The following is a 22,121-nucleotide window of genomic DNA, read 5'->3' as shown; positions in this document are numbered from 1 at the left end:
ATACGTTGCCAGGAACGACAGGCAGGTCTGTGACGCAAATGCCATTGGCAACTCATCAAGTTCGAACTAACCGAAGCCTCCGGTCGCACTTCTAAAACACATCCCAAATGTACGATAATAGTTATTCACACAAACCCGAATACATATCCCATGATAAAAGTCTGGTCGGCCTTTCTCGCCGAGCGTGTAATACTGTCTGGTAATGCTGACATAAGTGGTAAAGTTACGTACATGGTCCTAAGTTTGCCGGAGGCCCAGTACAGCACACGGGCGTAACACTTGATTGACATTTGACATAACCAGCCTTCCGACCGCTACAACAGTTACCGTTAAGGTCATATTTCAACAGTATCATAAGCTAGGGTGTATATGTACATATAACATGTTGACTTACCCTCACGGGTCGCGATGACTTTTTCTTCGTCTGTAAAATGTCGTGTTCACTACATTAGTCCGAGTGAGACAGACTGATGAAACGGTCTTTGACGGCTGGAGAGCTTGTCAGAATCCTGCTGTATACAAGGAAGGAATTGTCCTTCGGCGATTCCAGTGTTTCTTACAGGGAGTAAGATATTCTGAAACAGAGACAGCCAGTCATTTAGCACAAGTTTGATAACGATGTATAACATGACAAGCCTTACAGCGACGTCAAAATATCCAGTACGCGATAAGACGGAAATGGTCATATTTCACTTTCTTCCGTCTAAGTGACATGTTTCTTTCAAATCGGAGTTCACTATTGAATAAACAGTGCTCCAGATACACTACAAGTCTCACCAGACTAAATCCATGAATTGAACCAAAATAACTCTAACGTTTCTATTTTTACTATCCAGTGAGGAGTTATAGGTGAAAATCTGAAGCTCGTTCTATTTTAGGAAAAGGAAAACACACCAGTCCTGTATTTATAGTGGGACGATATGAAAATATCAGTCCGCTTGTATAGCCACTTGGTATATATTCACCAGATTAAGGTGGTATAAACTAACGTACTAATGGCCTTATGTAATCCTCGCCGCCACTATATCCAGCCACGGAACGATCAAGACTGAAATAACCTTCCAACCTAAATCTGACCTCTTTTCTTGCGCGGAAGAAGTCGATTGCTGGTTACTATGCGCGGCGGTTCATTTGCGTCATCACTGACCCAGATATATTCTTGATGATTGAAAATACTCTTCCCAACATGGCAGATAGGAATACATCGACTGCGGCAGCTCTCTGTAGTATATTTATTTCAGCGCCTTGCTCCGTTCCTTCTTCGAGAGACTTAGAATTGAAAATTAAATATTCCAGAACTCACGCGCCAGTAGGAATTCCATGTTATTGACGTCATATGGAAACACCAATGAGAATCGTGGAAATGCTCACGTGAAACTACAGCAGACAGTCGAACATAAACCTCTCCTCGATTCACCTGACCACTGATTTACAGTCGTTTTATTATTGTCACTTTCGTTTTCTGAATTATTGGCCCTGAGTTAATGCCGATAGCACGCACGTGTAATAAGATAATGCCATCACGCCGTTGTCCAACTGATTTTACACATGGAATTTATCGGCCACGTGCGTGACGGGTTATAACCCCGCCTCCCGATTGCTTATATGGGTATATTCCGTCATTACGCTACTTTTTTAACGCGTGCATATTTCCACGCTTTAGGAAGAGGCTGAGTTTACACATTCTTCTTAAAATACAGTTTGACGTACGTGTTATGCTCATGAAAGAAGTATCAAGAATCCTGGTTTATAAACTATGACGGTGTCATGATCCTGTTTGAGAAAATAGCCTGTGACAGTTGGGTAATTCCCAGTCCCACGAGCAACTTACAGGTAGAGTCTGCGCAGGGCAGGGTATATAGCAGTACGCCAGTTATTTAACTTCTATCCACTCTTAATACTTTTTGGGTTTGTTTAATGTTTGAATATTTGATATAGTGAATAGGCAAACTGTCAATTTGTTAATGAAAACAACGTATGTATGTATGTATGTATGTTGAGTTGAGTTGAGTTGAGTTGAGTTGGGTTTGCGTCACATCGGCATTATTCCAGCCATATAGTGACGAGAACAAGTTTGCATTAATAAACATTTTAAGTACATACTCGGAATGAGTTTTATTTCAAAAACATATATTCATTACATTGTCATTTAAAAGCAGAAAAAGTCATAGCACCAAATTTAAAGGTAGGCAATTTGTTAGTCACATTTCACAGTTACAATTTAAGATGTATGTATGTATGTATGTATGTATGTATGTATGTATGTATGTATGTATGTATGTATGTATGTATGTATGTATGTATGTATGTATGTATGGATGGATGGATGTATGTATGTGCGTACGTACGTGTGTACGGTTTGTGCGCGCTTGTGTGTGTGTGTACGTACGTACGTATTTCTTTTTAGTTTTACACTTAGTGTAACCCTTTCCCTTCATGTGAGAAAATATCGTTTTGATAATCTCTTAGTTTTAAAAATGATGAACAATTTCCTAACATGTGAATTGATCTAACCTTCTTGTTAGTTTAAATATACCTTATCTAAAATATCATCTGTCAATTTGAAGAGAAAACCACTTTTGATCGTGCGTTATCCGTTATATATATACTTGTAGATATGAGAAATAGATATCTTACAGAGATATCATTATAGTTGCATATGAAGTTCCATTATGTCAAATCTAGCCCGTTATCTTATGTTCCAGTTTCGATTGTTTGCGTTTTATGTATTATTCAAAATCCCAGCATGAGGGAGCTTCTCAAAGCCACCCCGTCCATTTAGAGGTAGATCCAGTCACAGTTGAGGTGAGGTGAGTTGAGGTGAGGTGAAATTGGGTTTTACGTCGTGCTTGAGAATATTTCGCTCATATGACGACGTGCATGCGTGTGTATGTGTATGTGCGGCTGCTTGTACTACCCCAGACTTCGGCTGGTTTTATAGTGCTAGCCCACTGAGATACCATGCCGCAGTGAAGCATGAATACCCCACTCAGACACATTATACTGACTCCGAGCTGACCAGTCCTTGTTGTACCCATTAATGCCGAGCGCCAGGTAGGGCCCAACAAGTACCATATTTTAAGGTTTTTTGGTGTGACGCGGTCTCCGGTCGGACGCTCTAACCACTACACCACGGAGGCGGTCCAGACACAGGAGAACGTATACATGTGGGGATTATGATCACCATCTGGACTGTATTGTATAAGGAGTCGTTCCATAAATCATAACTCAACTGCATGCCGTATTGTATACTCTGAAATATTAATGCGAGTACTGAGGAAACGTTTTTGAACTATTCACCATGAAGTTCTTCAAGATACGATGCGGTCTGTGTGCCCAGCAACCCTGAGATTTGGTCTCCGGAATCAGATGCAGCAAGATACCCACAATGTATGTATCCCAGATATCAACTTATTGTTACCCCTTTAACAGGCTGCAGATCTCTCAGACATCTCGTGTTTTCACATTTCTAACTAAATGGAACTGTCTGGTCCTAAAAACGAAAACATGTATAATTTCTCATGTATACAGATATATTTCCAAGGTTGACATACTTGCCGCTGCGTGTGCCAAGTTCGTCAAGAGGTAGGCAACCAAAGCACCTGTGAGTGAGTGAAGGATTGACTCCGTTATGAACAATATTTTAGTAATATCATGGAGTGTCTATTGAAGATTGTGAAGGAAAGCCACATAGCAAGTCCTAGACGGTTGAAACACACCGACTGGTTCTCTGACAAACCAGGAGAAGTGTGAGTGCCATAGCATCCCAACAGCATGGGCAGTTGTTCGCAATATCAATCACTGTCTTGCTGGTTTCAGGCTCGATCATTTGGACACCACCGCAGAGCATAGCGAGGGTGAAACTGCGGGGAAGACGTGCCGGAGAGAAGGTCCTCCTGGGTCCTCAAATGGCCACTTCGCAATCATCAGGACTATGCCTCTCGTCACACGTTCACAACGCCATCTCACTTTCAACCATTTACAACTGAAATACACCCAGACCCCCAGGGATCGTTCCAGTAATCGATATTTGTGCAATGATTATCGTGCATTCTTATGTAGAGATCGAAAAGTTGGAATAGATATGTGATGTTACCCCTGGCCGATCTTAGTGCTGAGCGTTAATCCTCCAATACTGCACTTTACACAGCAAGTTGTGTGAGTGAGTGAGTGCGTGTCTGTCCCTGTTGTGTGTTTGTTTGTGTATGTGATATGTGTGTGCTTGTCTTGTGCGTGTGTGCCTGTCGTGTGAATGTGTCGTGGGTCTTATGTATATGTCTTGTGGGGGTGTCTCTTATGTGCATGTGTGGTGTAGGGGGTGGGGGAATTCGGGTTTATGTTAGTGTGACATAGGTGTGTTCTTTAATGGCTTGTGTGTGGTCTTTGTGTGTGGTATTTGTGTGTGTGTGTGTGTGTGTGTGTCTTGAGTGTGTTGTGTACATGTTTGTGTGTTCTTTTGTGTCGTGTGGATGTTTGCATTTGTTTGGTGTGTGTGTGCGTGCGTTTGCGTGTGTTTTTTTGGGGTTTTTTTTTGGTTGGTTGGTTGGTTGTTGTTGTTTGGGGTTTTTTTGGGGGGGGGGAGCAGGAGAGAACACGGCCGAGAGCAGCCGCAATAGATCTGACGCACTACACCCTGGAGGCGGTTCGATGGGACGATGTATTTAAATCGGTTATTATAGATGATTTCTCATGCATAGTTTCGGCGACTGTTTTCAGCCAAGTTATGTAGCTTTCAGTTAAATCAAATTTCGAGTGTTTACTTTCACGGCAGTTACTAACGCAATAAAACATTGTGCCGTGAAGTAGACAAAACACTATCCACCCAGAGTGAGTGACTGAGTTTGGTTTTACGCCGCTTTTAGCAATATTCCAGCTACATCACGGCTGGGGACACCAGAAATGGGCTTCACACATTGTACCCATGTGGGGATTCGAACCCGGGTCTTTGGCGTGACGAGCCAACGCTTTAACCACTAGACTACCCGCCGCCCCCACTCCGGGCAGAAGCACCACTGGTTCATTGTGATTTTCTAGAGTGCATGTATACAACGTTCCATTGACATTGTTAGTTGTTATAGTTCAGGATTAAAACCAATACTCATATCCAGTCTTTAAGTTTCATAAAGGGCCCTTACTGCCCAGATCGAGAATGCAAACAGCAAAACTCAAGCATAGTGGCGTTTTTACACACATCAGCTGCAGCTGCATGGTCTACCCAAATGTCGTAAATCAGTTCAAGTTATACAACACCAGTGATCTTAGTCCTACTTTACAAACTACTAACATGATATTTGTTTCCTAAACCAACTCTGTGATAAGCCGTATTAACATGTATAACGAAATAACTGATATCTTCAATTATTTTAAAGATATCTTAAAAATAAATTAGAATTATCCTAATTTGAATTGAAATTATCTTGAGATGGATTATATATACCGAAAATACAGACAAGTATACATATTATATATACACATATACATGTAAACATACATGATTATGTCCACAATGACGGTAATTGTTTAAGAAGATATCTTAAACTCTTTAAGAGATATCGCGAAATAGGTTGCCCCCAAGTTGAATTGTGTCTGTGTTGGTCCTTGTTGGTTGAATTGTGTCTGTGCTGGTGCTTGCTGGTTGAATTGCGTTGAATTGTGTAATTGCGTCCCGTGCTGGTTGGTTGAATTGTTGTGTTGGTGCTTGTTGGTTGAATTGGTCTGCGTTGGTTTGTCGGTTGAATTGCGTCTGTGTTGGTGCTTGGGTTTGAATTGTATCTACGTTGGTGCTTGTTGGTTGAATTGTGTCTGCGTTGGTGCTTGTTGGTTGAATTGTGTCTGAATTGTGCTCTGAATGTGTCTGTGTTGGTGCTTGCCGGTTGAATTGCGTCTGAATTGTTGGTCTGTGTTGGTGCTTGTTGGTTGAATTGAATTGTCTGCGTTGGTTTGGTTGAATTGAATTGTCTGTGTTGGTGCTTGTCGGTTGAATTGCGTCTGTGTTGGTGCTTGTTGGTTGAATTGTGGTGCTTGTTGGTTGAATTGCGTCTGTGTTGGTGCTTGTGGTTGGTTGCTGTGTCTTGTTTGAATTGTGTCTGTGTTGGTGCTTGTTGGTTGAATTGGTGCTTGTGTGTCTGTGTTGGTGCTTGTTGGTTGAATTGCGTCTGTGTTGGTGCTTGTTGGTTGAATTGTGTCTGCGTTGGTTGAATTGTGTCTGTGTTGGTGCTTGTCGGTTGAATTGTGTCTGTGTTGGTGCTTGTTGGTTGAATTGTGTCTGCGTTGGTTGAATTGTGTCTGTGTTGGTGCTTGTTGGTTGAATTGTGTCTGTGTTGGTGCTTGTTGGTTGAATTGTGTCTGTGTTGGTGCTTGTCGGTTGAATTGCGTCTGTGTTGGTGCTTGTTGGTTGAATTGTGTCTGTGTTGGTGCTTGTTGGTTGAATTGTGTCTGTGTTGGTGCTTGTTGGTTGAATTGTGTCTGTGTTGGTGCTTGTTGGTTGAATTGTGTCTGCGTTGGTGCTTGTAATTGTGTGCTTGTTGGTTGAATTATTGTTCTTGTTGGTTGCGTTGGTGCTTGTCTGGTTGAATTGTGTCTGTGTTGGTGCTTGTTGGTTGAATTGTGTCTGCGTTGGTGCTTGTTGGTTGAATTGCTGTGTTGGTGTCTGTCTGTGTTGGTGCTTGTTGGTTGAATTGTGTCTGTGTTGGTGCTTGTTGGTTGAATTGCGTCTGTGTTGGTGCTTGTTGGTTGAATTGTGTCTGCGTTGGTTGCTTTGTGTCTGTCTGTTGGTGCTTGTCGGTTGAATTGTGTCTGTGTTGGTGCTTGTTGGTTGAATTGTGTCTGTGTTGCGTCTGTGTTGGTGTTGTTGGTTGAATTGTTGAATGTTAGTTGAATTGTGTCTGTGTTGGTGCTTGTCGGTTGAATTGCGTCTGTGTTGGTGCTTGTTAGTTTGGTTGAATTGTCTGTGTTGGTGCTTGTTGGTTGAATTGTGTCTGTGTTGGTGCTTGTCGGTTGAATTGCGTCTGTGTTGGTGCTTGTTGGTTGAATTGTGTCCGCGTTGGTTGAATTGTGTCTGTGTTGGTGCTTGTCGGTTGAATTGTGTCTGTGTTGGTGCTTGTTGGTTGAATTGTGTCTGTGTTGGTGCTTGTTGGTTGAATTGTGTCTGCGTTGGTGCTTGTCGGTTGAATTGTGTCTGTGTTGGTGCTTGTTGGTTGAATGGTGTCTGCGTTGGTTGAATTGTGTCTGTGTTGGTTGAATGGTGTCTGTGTCGGAGCTTGTTGGTTGAACTGTGTCTGTGTTGGTTGAATTGTGTCTGTGTTTTGCTTGTTGGTCGAATTGGGTCTGTGTTCGTTGAATTGTGAGTGTGTTGTTGCTTGTTGGTTGAATTATGTCTGTTGTTGCTTGTTGGTTGAATTGTGTCTGTGGAGCACCAATGAGAACCATCAGCAGCACTGAGAATCATATACACCATAGAGCAGCACTGAGAATCATATATACAGTAGAACTGCAATGAGACTCATACATACAATAGAACGACAGTGAGAATCATATATACCATAGAACAGCAATGAGAATCATATATACCATAGAACAGCAATGAGAATCATATATACCATAGAACAGCAATGAGAATCATATATACCATAGAACAGCAGTGAGAATCATATATACCATAGAACAGCAATGAGAATCATATATACCATAGAACCGCAATGAGAATCATATATACCATAGAACAGCAGTGAGAATCATATGTACCATAGAACAGCACTGAGATCACATATACCATATAGCAGCAATGATAATCGTATATACCATATAGCAGCAATGAGAATCATATATACCATAGAACTGCAATGAGAATCGTATATACCATATAGCAGCAATGAGAATCATATATACCATATAGCAGCAATGAGAATCGTATATACCATATAGCAGCAATGAGAATCATATATACCATATAGCAGCAATGAGAATCATATATACCATAGAACTGCAATGAGAATCGTATATACCATATAGCAATAACACAACAACAAGCATAACAGGACACCGCTTGTACCAAAGAACACTTCTTGTACCACAGGACACCACTAGTACCAGAGAACACTTCTTGTACCACAGGACACCACTAGTACCAGAGAACACTTCTTGTACCACAGGACACCACTAGTACCAGACAACACTTCTTGTAACACAGAACACCTCTAGTACCACAAAGCACACTACACACCCAACAGTACACCCTGGCCACGGGGTCAACTTTAACTGCTTTACCGGTGCTGGCAGACCATGCAGGTATGGCCTGAGTGTCACCAAGTACACGAAACATACTTTTTTAACAATTACAGAAAAAAACAAGAACTCTGCCTTCAAAGTACAGACTGTACGTACTGTCTCCCCAGCTACTCGGGTATATTAGCGTGCTGTTTTATCCGGAACCCAAAATCTTATTCAACTTCTATCAGCGCGTGTGTGTCATTCGTCTGTTACCAAGACATTGTATATCTCCAGATACAGCCACTTGTCACCACGGGAACATCTCTCCCTTCTAATCAGCATCATTATTCTGGATCACTGTGTGGTTCTCGGGGATTTCAGCAGCCCACTGATGACCCCGTCAACAACTCAGCCAGCATCGTACCAACACGTCATGAGCTGCAACAGACAGATGACAAGACCGTTATCTCTTGCCTCTGTGTTATCATCTTTGAAATGGGTAAAACCTGGGTGGGATCAGCAGGACTATTTTAACATGGTCTTCTCAGTGTGGCTAACCCCTGGCATGCCCCAGCTGCGTTAGGTCTCCTGGACACAAGGTGCAAGGCTTCTCTCGAGGATTTTATTGGCGCATCAGGTTGTGAAAATACTTGACAGGTCCTGTGCACATTGCCTGATGTGCGAGCGTTGCTGATGCAGTGGCCTGGATACAGTTAGAAAGTTTCGAACACACCTGTAACTCACTCTATCAATAACTATGGTAGTGGCGATACAATACATGATCTTCCACAGACTTTCAATATAAAAATCTTTCCATGTACGGTATCACGGTATAAAACATACTACTGTATACATTTTGTACTGTAATAACCAATATGCCCAACACCCGTTAAGGCCCGGGTTAGAATATTGATATTCAGTAACCCATGCTTGTCGTGCTTGACTAACGGGATCGGGTGGTCAGGCTTGCTGACTTGGTTGACACATGTCATCGGTTCCCAATTGCGCAGATCGATGCTCATGCTGTTGATCACTGGATTGTCTAGTCCAGACTCGATTATTTACAGACCGCCGCCATATATCTGGAATATTGCTGAGTGCGGCGTAAAACTAAGCTCACTCACTCATATGCCCATATATTTATAATTTCTTGAAGTACTTAGATATGTTATTAATAAACCAGAAAAAACAGTTGGCGTTTGTTTCGAAACTAGTGTCTTGAATTTCAGTCAGTTTGCTTATACCCATTTGTGAGACAGCACATCCTCCTTAGTCTGAGATTTTGGGGATGTATTTAGAGCGGAGATTCAGAAGGACGCGCAGAAAATATTGCTTCACAAATGGTGAAAAACATGTTCCAGAGTTTAATGTTGAACTGGACATACCGTAAACTGCCAACTCTTTCAACAATGCTGTTTAATTTAAACTAAAATGTGTGACTGGTGACACTAAATGCAGACAGAACAACACACACTTCCTGATGACCAAAATGTAGTCATTTCCCTACTCAGTTCTTATTCTACTAAATGGCTACGTTCGCTGATATTACACTTTCTATATATTCACATGAATAGTATACCTACTTATACTTACCGGCTGCGCATGCGCAGTGTGAGCTGTAATTAAAAGATTGACGACAATATTCTACAATTCTACGTCAATCGTAACTAATTCCTATATAAGAGATACACACAGTGCAATTCCATCACGGCGATAGCCCCATTATGTCCGCTAGTAAGTCATATTTTCAGCGTGTAATGATACTTCGATGTCCAAACAAAAACATAATACAAGTAAACGATACAATTAAGACGAAATCTGATCAAACTTGAAAAGTAACTATGCAATTAAAAACTGGCTTATCTGTTGACATTTAAGATTAATCGAGATATGTGTCTGTGTGCCATTGCAAGACAGTATCTCGCTACTGTAGCCACTCTTTACCTCGTCACTTCTTTAATCAACAGTTGCTCGTAAACACACAGTCGCGCGTCAATATACACGACAACTACAATACTCCTGACAAGAGTGTCTTCTACAGCCGAAAGTATATCACGTACGCATGTATAGAGACTAATCCGCTAGGCAAGCTACTTCGTGTTCGCTAACGCCATGCGTACACAGTAGCTGTATGTGTCGTCGCTGCTGTTGCCGCGACCCGTATACGGTGACAAGATTACAATACAATGTATACAGATAGGTATCCAGGTAATAATCTCGCATATCAATCCAGCCATCTCTAGATCCAGACTGTTATCTATAGTGATATTTCAAACTCATTAATGCATGTGATCTTAACATTTAAATGTATGCGGATATATACGTTTTGGCAAATCACTGATATTGAGACTACAACGATGAATATTCAGCGATCATTTTACAACTATTATTATGTAGTAAATAAGACTTCTTACCATCAATATATGAATAGTTTTATACTCTTCGGAAAACTGCGGTGTTACGGTGAGGCTGGTCATGGGTCACATCTTGTGTATATTTGTTCCTTAGCAACCTCAAGTTACTCCATGTCTTCAGCAATCATTGAACTACACGATTCTGAGTTTCGGATACATTGTTTGGTATTCTACTTTGTGTGTGTGTGTGTGCGCGCGCGCGTGGGCGTGCTTGCGGGTGTGTGAGAGCGAGAGTGAGATAGATACTGTGTGTGATAGAGATTGAGATAGAGACTGACTGTGTGTGAGAGAGAGTGAGATAGAGACTGACTGTGTGTGAGTGAGAGTGAGATAGAAACTGACTGCGTGTGAGAGAGAGTGAGATAAAGACTGACTGTGTGTCAGAGAGATTAAGAGACAAAGTGTGGATGTGTGCGTGCGGTGGGTGTGGGGTGGGGGTGGGGGTGGATAGGTGTGTGTAGACCAGACTAACACCAGTTTTATAGTGCTAGCCCGCTGGGAAATCACGCAGGAAGGTGAGACATGTACCTCGTTCAGACAGTTTGAGCCGACCATTCCTTCTTTGTTTCATGTGTTTCTCCGCATCACGTGACAGGAACACCCTCTGTAGGAGTTATCTGTGGTGCCATCTGCGCATCACGTGACAGTGACAGGAACACTCTGTAGGATGTATCTGTGGTGCCATCTCCGCCTCACGTGACAGGAACACCCTCTGTAGGGGTTATCTGTGGTGCCATCTCCGCCTCACGTGACAGGAACACCCTCTGTAGGGGTTATCTGTGGTGCCATCTCCGCCTCACGTGACAGGAACACCCTCTGTAGGGGTTATCGGTGGTGCCATCTCCGCCTCACGCAGGAACACCCCTCTGTAGGGGTTATCTGTGGTGCCATCTCCGTGACAGGGAACACCCCTCTGTAGGGGTTATCTGTGGTGCCATCTCCGCCTCACGTGACAGGAACACCCTCTGTAGGGGTTATCTGTGGTGCCATCTCCGCCTCACGTGACAGGAACACCCTCTGTGTAGGGGTTATCTGTGGTGCCATCTCCGCCTCACGTGACAGGAACACCCTCTGTAGGAGTTATCTGTGGTGCCATCTCCGCCTCACGTGACAGGAACACCCTCTGTAGGAGTTATCTGTGGTGCCATCTGCGCCTCACGTGACAGGAACACCCTATGTAGGGGTTATCCGTGGTGCCATCTGCGCATCACATGACAGTGACAGGAACACCTTCTCTAGGAGTTATCTGTGGTGCCATCTCCGCATCACGTGACAGGAACACCCTATGTAGGGGTTATCTGTGGTGCCATCTGCGCATCACATGACAGTGACAGGAACACCTTCTCAAGGAGTTATCTGTGGTGCCATCTCCGCCTCACGTGACAGGAACACCCTATGTAGGGGTTATCCGTGGTGCCATCTCCGCATCATGTGACATGAACACCTTCTGTAGGAGTTTTCTGTTTTGCCTTCTCCGCATCACGTGACAGGAACACCCTCTGTAGGAGTTTTCTGTTTTGCCTTCTCCGCATCACGTGACAGGAACACCTTCTGTAGGAGTTATCTGTTTTGCCATCTCCGCATCATGTGACATGAACACCTTCTGCAGGAGTTTTCTGTTTTGCCTTCTCCGCATCACGTGACAGGAACACCCTCTCTAGAAGTTTTCTGTGGTGCCATCTCCGCATCACGTGACAGGAACACCTTCTGCAGGGTTATCTGTGGTGCCATCTCCGCATCACGTGACAGGAACACCCTCTGTAGGAGTTATCTGTGGTGCCATCTCCGCATCACGTGACAGGAACACCTTCTGTAGGAGTTATCTGTGGTGCCATCTCCGCATCACGTGACAGGAACACCCTCTGTACGGGTTATCTGTGGTGCCATCTCCGCATCACGTGACAGGAACACCTTCTGTAGGGGTTATCTGTGGTGTCCGAGACAATGTCGTAGTTAATATTTCTAAAAGATACACTGATATTCAAAATACATCAAATTTTCAAATTTCACTTGCTGATCAAGAACATGTTATCTCACGTGTATTTTCGTACCTATTGTGTGAACTGGAGGAACCATTTCCCCAGCCACTAAATTATTGTTTCTCATCAAAGTTTGTCATATTCTCCAACAACATTATATTCCGAAGAATTGTTATATGTTGCCTAATATGCAGAAATTACGTAAAACATTATCACCTTATCACTTAAAACTGTATCCAGTTTGAATACATTATTACGTTAAAGTCTCTAGATCACTTGAGTATGCTGTCATCTTGATCTTTATTGAATGGGTGAGTGAGTGAGTTAGAATTTAACGTCACCTCGGCAATATTTCAGCCATATAGTGACGAGACATGGTTTACATAAACAATAAATTTAAGTTGCTAAATAATCAGTCATCGAAGAACTTTATTGAATGTATGTTGCATGTATGTATATGTATATTCTTAGACCACCGTCGGTGATTTTCGGACAATGTTACAGGCATGGCTTGTTTAGCTTAGTAGAAAGGGTCATCCCTTAGGGCTTGGGCGGTCGTAACTGTTTAACATAGACTTTCGACAGTCGTTGCGATCACGGTGCCTTGGTACGAAACAACAAGTCCATGTTAAGGTGTGGGAGTTAAGATCACCTTAGCGCTAACACTGCTTCCTACAACGGCGCTCAGGTCGTTTTGCGAAACGGGCACAGAACGCCGGCAATTATGTGGCATATGGTAAAGGTCAATAGTATATCGGTTATTGTCTGTTTCTCAAAGAGGGAAGACACGGAATATTGTCCAAACCTTTATGCCTATAATTGGAACCGTAACGACTTCTGCCTGTCTGTTATTCAAAAAGCATGCTTTAGGTCAAGTACACCGTGGATTAACCTATGTGATACACGTGTAGCTCCGTTCTGTCGTTATGAATAATGGACACAGCATACAACTCGGGGTTACCCCAATACAGTCTTCAAACAAATACATGTATAACCTTGTCTTAGCGGGATATATCTACGAACCTGCTGCCAATCGCGATACATCTATGAAACAGCTCGCGTCCAGCCCTGCTGACCAGTCGTTCTGTAGTTTTGTATTGGGGTGGGGGAATTGGTTACAAACAAAATGTTATTTCGCAATTTTTCATCCAGCATGTCTGGTGAAAGATGTAAAACAAGTTTCTGTTTTCACGGTGGGGTTGGGGAGGTTTCCCCCCCTTATTTTAGGGAACATATTGTTTTTAATCCCAGCCACCGCGACCGTAAGCAGCCATATGCTTCTAATCCCAGACGCACGTTCTGTTACTCGGCTACGTCTGTGGCCTCAGCGTCGGCGTGCGTACGCAGGTGTGTGAGATAGACCAATCAGTCAATGAACGTATCTTCAACACTCGGTACTAATCTGTCTCAATTTAATCCGTGCCAAAGTTGCGGACAACGCGAATGGTTAGCTGACTGACAGAGTATATTACCCTCATGGGATACAGGGAAGTCCTTTACGACATGTCGCATACGCGCCGTGACGACTTTCTTCTCACATGACCGGACTATTCCCTTCTTTCTGAACAAATGTTTTTGACTGAAATCAGTTGTATGCAGTGATATTTCTGATATAATATCAATCAAAAGTATGTAAAGAGATATTACATGTTTATCATAGTCACATGTTACGAGAAGTATTTACCAAGTGATAGACACAGGTGTTTTCTTCCAAATCCGTATGACAATAAGAACACCCTCACTCATAAACTGTGAAGAAGAAAATATGTCTTTGTCAAGAAACAACCTTGCATGTCAGCTAAATGTGTTCATGTATATATAAAGTGTCAACATTGATACCCGTGGGGTATGATCTGTTGCGACGTCACTACACATTGTTGAAACAATGACATGAGTGTCGTCACAATTTATTGGGACGTCATTACATATTATGACGACAATGATATATGTCGTCATGACCTATTGTTAAGTCACTGCACATTATGACAACAGTGATATCATTGCAATAATGATCTATTGTTACGTCACTACACATTATGACAACATTGATATTATTGCAGTCATGACCTATTGTTACGTCACTACATATTATGACAACAGTGATATCAATGCAGTCATGATCTATTGTTACGTCACTACACATTATGACAACAGTGATATCATTGCAGTCATGACCTATTGTTACGTCACTACATATTATGACAACAGTGATAGGAATGTCGTTATGACCTATTGTCACGTCACTACACATTATGACAACAGTGATATCAATGCAGTCATGATCTGCTCTTACGTCACTACACATTCAAACAACAGTGATGTCAGTGCAGTCATGATCTATTGTTACGTCACTACACATTGTGACAACAGTGATATAAGTGCAGTCATGACCTATTGTTACGTCACTACACATTATGACAACAGTGATATGAATGTCGTTATGACCTATTTTTTACGTCACTACACATTATGACAACAGTGATATAAGTGCAGTCATGACCTATTGTTACGTCACTACACATTATGACAACAGTGATGTCAGTGCAGTCATGATGTATTGGTACGTCAGTACACATTACGACTGAAATGTTGCTGGCCGTGAAGTGCAGAGATATTTCAATCCCGGCTACAGCTATCGATCAATTGTATATACAGAAATATTCACGTGCTCACCAGAATTACATATTCATTACGTCAACAATGACTCTGGGCATGTGAACACATCATGGGTTGGATGTGTTGCTTCTATATGTCTCGTATTTTAAATCCCATGTGACATGTGTGTATCTATCTATCCGTCTGTTTGTCAGTCTGTCTGTCTGTCTGTCTGTCTGTCTGTCTGTAAGTGTTTTCAATACTGAAAACCGTTTCAAGAAGTTGAAAGTGTTTCAACATTTAAACAAATAGACGAACTGAACGTTCAAAAGGATCTGTTTTGCAAAACATTATTACACATACCACATCATGCTTTGCTAAACGTTAAATGTTAAACGCCCCGTTAAAAGCCCCTTTTGTCACACCTTGACGATTTAGCCAGCGTATGTCGAACGATCAAAATCTCTCTAAATAGGTGGTATACTCTTAACTATCGATGTATTTTTCAATGTTGGGCGTTTATATAGCGTATTCATAACTATGCGGACGTATACATAACGTATTAGTAACTTATATCGACCGTATCGATAACGTACAGATAATTTATACCATGCTTAGCGCGTTGTCGGCGTTCACAACTTGCAATTGTGCCTAACGATAGTCGTCTAACTTATCCAAAGCGCGCGGCCGCCTATCGCCGACGATCACGTGACGTGACACGGACATCTGGTCACCACGGTGTCTTGAGGAGTACTGTCGGTTTCCTCCTGTGAACCCCATTTACATCTACCAATTCCCCTAAACACTGCTAATACGCCATCATACGGTAGCTGTAAGTTAGAAACAGGTTCAGTAAATTCGGTGGTCGTCCGGAATACGTCAAATACGTCTACATACGTCAATATGCGTTGGAGATAAGTCGATAAAAAGTTACACATACGTTCAAAGCACGTTACTCATAGGTTAGAAATAAGTTTTGGATACGCTGGGCATTATTTCGACTTATGAGTAACTTAAAAATAAAGGAGTGTGAAAGTGTGTCAACGGTCGCATAACTTACGTACAACTTATGGCCCGCGTATGCAGGACGTAGGAGCCAAACGTTGGCATACTTCGAAAATTTTGTGGACCGTCCATAATTTAAGGACCGTTCATAATTTAAGGCGAGGGTTTTTTGTTTGGTTTTTGTTTGTTTATTAATTTTTTTATTTTTATTTTAATTTTATATTTTAAATCATGCCTCTCACAGTGTGAAGTGGACATTTGTGGACTGAGTGAACATCAGCTCGGTAATCATAACCTCCAATTACTAACACAAATTGCCGATCCATATTCAGTGATTGCTAGATGTTTTGGAGATGGTCAACTACTGCCTGATGGGTTCTTTGCATCTAGAGGTGGTGTCGCTTTGCTTATATCTAAGCGATTCCACTGCTATTGTCAAGAGGTACCTAGCGACTATGACTTCTTAGTTGGTGTTGAGATTCACGTTCCTGGATGCAGACCTTTGTACATATTTAATGTGTACCTACCGGCTGTGACTAGACCAAATGAGTTGTTCTTTACTTGCCTTGACATTGTCGATGACATATATGCTGCCTACTCAGAACTTGGTGAAGTAATTATCATGGGGGATCTAAATACAAAAGTCAAATGTGCTCATTACAGATTCACAGAAGATGTCCGATCAAGAAGAATGAACGAGACAATTCAAAGGTCAGGCCTTACTTCAGTGAACACTCTGGATCTCTGTTCAGGTCCAACTTGGACCTTCTGCTCTTATCAGCATGGACCACGCACTATGATTGACCATATCTTGTTGCCTGAGACGACCCTGAGTGATGTTTTATGTGCCCGTATCTTAGACGATGCCCCTTTCAATGTGTCTGACCACAACCCGGTCATCTGCACCTTGTCCCTGCCATCACCTCTACCAACACTCACGCGAGAGGGACGAGGGATTGTCTCATGGGAAAAAGCTAGAAGTCAGGACATGTTGAAGGATTATACCTTTGCTGTTTCCCATCTGCTGTGGAGTATTAAACCTCCCACAGAGGATTGTGAATTGACTGATATTGATGAATATTATTCAGCAATAACATGTACTATTTTGCATGCCAGCAGGGAGACACTACCAATGAAATCATTCAGGTCATTCCTGAAACCATACTGGAACAAAGTTGTGAATGATTATCATAATCACATGACTGCTAAGCGTCGTGTTTGGCTTGCTGATGGCAAACCTCGTGGGCCTGCACACACGTCCTACAGAGAATACAAGGCAGCAAAATCTGACTTCAGGAAGCACATGAAGCAAGCAAGTGATAACCATATCTCACAGACTTTTCAAGAACTCGAACAATCCCATGACCTTGATATCCGGACCTTCTGGAACTGTGTGCGGTCAATAAGAGGGGGACACAAGTCAACACTTTCCCCGATATTGTATCAAGGAGCTGTGCACAGTGATCCAGAGGCTATATTTGATGCTTGGGCTAACCATTTTCAGGATGTATATGCTGCCAAAGACCGAGACAATTTCAACTCTTCCTTCTGTGAGCAGATAGAATCCCTAGTTGAGGAGATCCGTGTTAAATGCAAGGAAGAACGTGATCCACAGCCAATGAAATTCACAGAGTTGGAAGTCGCTGAGTGCTGTGCCAAGCTGAAGAACAATAAAGCTGGTGGTGCTGACAAGATCGTGTACGAGCACCTAAAGTATGGTGGCAGAACCTTGATGTTTCACTTGGCAACCCTCTACAACATCATTCTTGAATCCGGACATATCCCGACAGCTTGGCGCGAGAGCATCCTGGTGCCTCTGTACAAAGGTGGGAATAAATCAAAGAAAGACCCGAACTCTTACCGTGGCATATCACTCTCCCCTGTGTTGTCAAAAGTGTTTGAGATGGTGCTCCTGTCTCGACTGGACGGACTAAATCAATCTGATACCTTCCCCCCACCCACAACAAATGGCATACCAATCTCAGTTATCTGCCCTTCACACATCCTTCAACTTGCAAGAGACGATACGCCATTACCACGAGCGGAAGGAGGATACCCATGTTGTGTTCCTGGATACATCAAAGGCCTTTGATACAGTATGGCACAGTGGTCTCAAATACAAGTTATTCGAGTGTGGAGTTAAAGGCTCCTTGTGGACTGTTCTTGACGACATGTACACGGGAATGATGTGTCGAGTTTTCCTTGACTCAATGTGCTCTAGGCCTATCCCCATGATGCAGGGTATCAGACAAGGTGGTGTGCTGTCAGGGAAGTTGTACCTGCTGTACATAAACTCCCTACTCCAGAAACTCTCTGAGTCGAATCTCGGCGCTGTCGTGATGGACTTAAGCGTGTGTTCTCCCACTCAAGCAGATGATGTAGCACTCATTTCATCAAGGCTCTCTGCCCTTAGATCGATGGTGAGGATTTCGGAGGAATACAGCAACGACTGGAGATACGTACTGTCCTCCTCCAAGAGTGAAATTGTCACTTTTCCATACCGGCCGAGATCTCAGCAGCTAGAGCAGGTTGAAGTCAGGTTGTATGACCAACCTCTCCCGTGGAAGGAATCAATCCGCCATGTTGGGATAGTCTTGTCAGGAAACATGTCAAGCATAGAGCATGTGACGCTAGCTGCCATTTCCTTGCGGTCCGGTGTGAGATCACTGACAGCTTGTGGGTTTCACCCACGGTTTACAAACCCAATCATCAGCCTGACAGTTGTTAACCGTGTGTTTCTTCCCAAAGCCCTGTACGGGTCGGAACTGTGGACTAACCTTTCCAAAGTTGAGATCTTAATTCTGGAGAGATCATACAGACACGTCATTAAATCAATCCAAGACTTGCCTCGTACCACTCGAACTGATAGTTGTCTTGGACTCCTTGGGAGTGTTGCCTCTAGAGGCAGTTATAGACCAGCGGAAGTTGTGTTTCCTGGGTGGTCTCTTGAATATGGACCACAGATATCTACCTCACAAACTGTTTATATCCCGGTTGATGGGCTACTTGCACAACGTCCCATCGTCATCGTTTGGATATGTGCCTGATGTAGTCAGGGTGCTTAAGAAGTACCTACTCTATTGTCACTTGGAAAAATTCCTAGAATCAGGGTCCTTCCTAGGGCGTTCGAAGTGGAGGAGAATAGTGAAGACTTCAGTCAGAGAGTATCATGTAGCACAATGGAACAGTCGGTTGGCAGATGACTCTGATCTTCACAAGTTCCAGCGGATACATCGCCAGCTTGAAGTCCACCCTGCATGGAAGGTGTCATTGCTTGATGCATCACTCAGACGGCAAGCTAACTTTGTCATCAAAGCCTGTGCTACAGTGAGAGACCTATGTGAAGCAGGGCTGTGTCATCGGTGTGGGATGATGTACGATGACCCCCCTCACGCACGCCGTAGTTGTGTGTGGATACACAGATGCAACTCGGGACGAACTGTGGACAGGCCTAATCAATGTTGGGCCAATCGAATTCAGCGTGAAACTTCACAACATGAACCCAAATGAACTTACAGAGTGCTTGTTGTCGTGTACAACCGACTTTCCTCTGATCAAAGAGGACTTGATTGAGTTTTCCACTCTGTGCATAAAATACATCACCATGATGTACAAAGCTGTGTTCCAGTGACTCATTGTGACTCTTGCATTTGACTGATTAAGAAAACGTGGTATTGGCTCTAATGCGCACGGAAATCCTGAAATAAGTGCATAAATATTGTCTCTTTCTGTACTCTTCACTATGGAGGAATAAAAGATTATATATATATACGTCTGTGGCCTCAGCGTCGGCGTGCGTACGCAGGTGTGTGAGATAGACCAATCAGTCAATGAACGTATCTTCAACACTCGGTACTAATCTGTCTCAATTTAATCCGTGCCAAAGTTGCGGACAACGCGAATGGTTAGCTGACTGACAGAGTATATTACCCTCATGGGATACAGGGAAGTCCTTTACGACATGTCGCATACGCGCCGTGACGACTTCCTTCTCACATGACCGGACTATTCCCTTCTTTCTGAACAAATGGTTTTTTTTTGACTGAAATCAGTTGTATGCAGTGATATTTCTGATATAATATCAATCAAAAGTATGTAAAGAGATATTACATGTTTATCATAATCACATGTTACGAGAAGTATTTACCAAGTGATAGACACAGGTGTTTTCTTCCAAATCCGTATGACAATAAGAACACCCTCACTCATAAACTGTGAAGAAGAAAATATGTCTTTGTCCAGAAACAACCTTGCATGTCAGCTAAAAGTGTTCATGTATATATAAAGTGTCAACATTGATACCCGTGGGGTATGATCTGTTGTGACGTCACTACACATTGTTGAAACAATGACATGAGTGTCGTCACAATTTATTGGGAAGTCATTACACATTATGACAACAATGATATATGTCGTCATGACCTATTGTTAAGTCACTGCACATTATGACAACAGTGATATCATTGCAATAATGATCTATTGTTACGTCACTACACATTATGACAACATTGATATTATTGCAGTCATGACCTATTGTTACGTCACTACTACATATTATGACAACAGTGATATCAATGCAGTCATGATCTATTGTTACGTCACTACACATTATGACAACAGTGATATCATTGCAGTCATGACCTATTGTTACGTCACTACATATTATGACAACAGTGATAGGAATGTCGTTATGACCTATTGTCACGTCACTACACATTATGACAACAGTGATATCAATGCAGTCATGATCTGCTCTTACGTCACTACACATTCAAACAACAGTGATGTCAGTGCAGTCATGATCTATTGTTACGTCACTACACATTGTGACAACAGTGATATAAGTGCAGTCATGACCTATTGTTACGTCACTACACATTATGACAACAGTGATATGAATGTCGTTATGACCTATTTTTTACGTCACTACACATTATGACAACAGTGATATAAGTGCAGTCATGACCTATTGTTACGTCACTACACATTATGACAACAGTGATGTCAGTGCAGTCATGATGTATTGGTACGTCAGTACACATTACGACTGAAATGTTGCTGGCCGTGAAGTGCAGAGATATTTCAATCCCGGCTACAGCTATCGATCAATTGTATATACAGAAATATTCACGTGCTCACCAGAATTACATATTCATTACGTCAACAATGACTCTGGGCATGTGAACACATCATGGGTTGGATGTGTTGCTTCTATATGTCTCGTATTTTAAATCCCATGTGACATGTGTGTATCTATCTATCCGTCTGTTTGTCAGTCTGTCTGTCTGTCTGTAAGTGTTTTCAATACTGAAAACCGTTTCAAGAAGTTGAAAGTGTTTCAACATTTAAACAAATAGACGAACTGAACGTTCAAAAGGATCTGTTTTGCAAAACATTATTACACATACCACATCATGCTTTGCTAAACGTTAAATGTTAAACGCCCCGTTAAAAGCCCCCCTTTTTGTCACACCTTGACGATTTAGCCAGCGTATGTCGAACGATCAAAATCTCTCTAAATAGGTGGTATACTCTTAACTATCGATGTATTTTTTCAATGTTGGGCGTTTATATAGCGTATTCATAACTATGCGGACGTATACATAACGTATTAGTAACTTATATCGACCGTATCGATAACGTACAGATAATTTATACCATGCTTAGCGCGTTGTCGGCGTTCACAACTTGCAATTGTGCCTAACGATAGTCGTCTAACTTATCCAAAGCGCGCGGCCGCCTATCGCCGACGATCACGTGTGACGTGACACGGACATCTGGTCACCACGGTGTCTTGAGGAGTACTGTCGGTTTCCTCCTGTGAACCCCATTTACATCTACCAATTCCCCTAAACACTGCTAATACGCCATCATACGGTAGCTGTAAGTTAGAAACAGGTTCAGTAAATTCGGTGGTCGT

General features: G+C 42.5%; 2 protein-coding genes across 6 annotated transcripts in view; one reads left to right on the top strand and one right to left on the bottom strand.

Moving 5' to 3' along the window:
- Positions 1-1,209, bottom strand: part of LOC124271565 (myocyte-specific enhancer factor 2A-like) — a 115,414-nt gene extending 114,205 nt beyond the window's left edge. The window contains exons 1-2 of one of the 5 annotated variants that reach the window (XM_046706706.1): positions 1,078-1,209; positions 395-575 (exon numbers count right to left, since the gene is read on the bottom strand). The gene's annotated coding sequence lies outside the window, so the exon portion shown is untranslated. Of the gene's footprint in view, positions 1-394; positions 752-777; positions 869-993; positions 1,057-1,077 lie in introns of those variants that run through there. The other 4 variants (XM_046706707.1, XM_046706705.1, XM_046706720.1 and 1 more) reach the window with 4 other exon arrangements.
- Positions 1,210-16,997: 15,788 nt separating this feature from the next.
- On the top strand, positions 16,998-18,293 carry LOC124271539. The gene has a single exon (XM_046706680.1). The coding sequence runs from the start codon at positions 16,998-17,000 to the stop codon at positions 18,291-18,293; it is 1,296 nt and encodes a 431-aa protein (XP_046562636.1).
- The last annotated feature ends 3,828 nt before the right edge of the window (positions 18,294-22,121 follow it).

The sequence above is a fragment of the Haliotis rubra genome, unplaced genomic scaffold, assembly GCF_003918875.1.
Source record: "Haliotis rubra isolate DU_JTF1 unplaced genomic scaffold, ASM391887v1 Scf161, whole genome shotgun sequence".
Taxonomy (NCBI): Eukaryota; Metazoa; Mollusca; class Gastropoda; order Lepetellida; family Haliotidae; genus Haliotis; species Haliotis rubra.
The sequence above is the reverse complement of the archived record's forward strand: the minus strand, read 5'-3'. Positions and strand labels throughout refer to the sequence as shown.

Excerpts from the sequence above, each read along its gene's own strand:
- LOC124271539 (XM_046706680.1), top strand. The coding sequence starts at position 16,998 with ATGATTGACCATATCTTGTTGCCTGAGACGACCCTGAGTGATGTTTTA.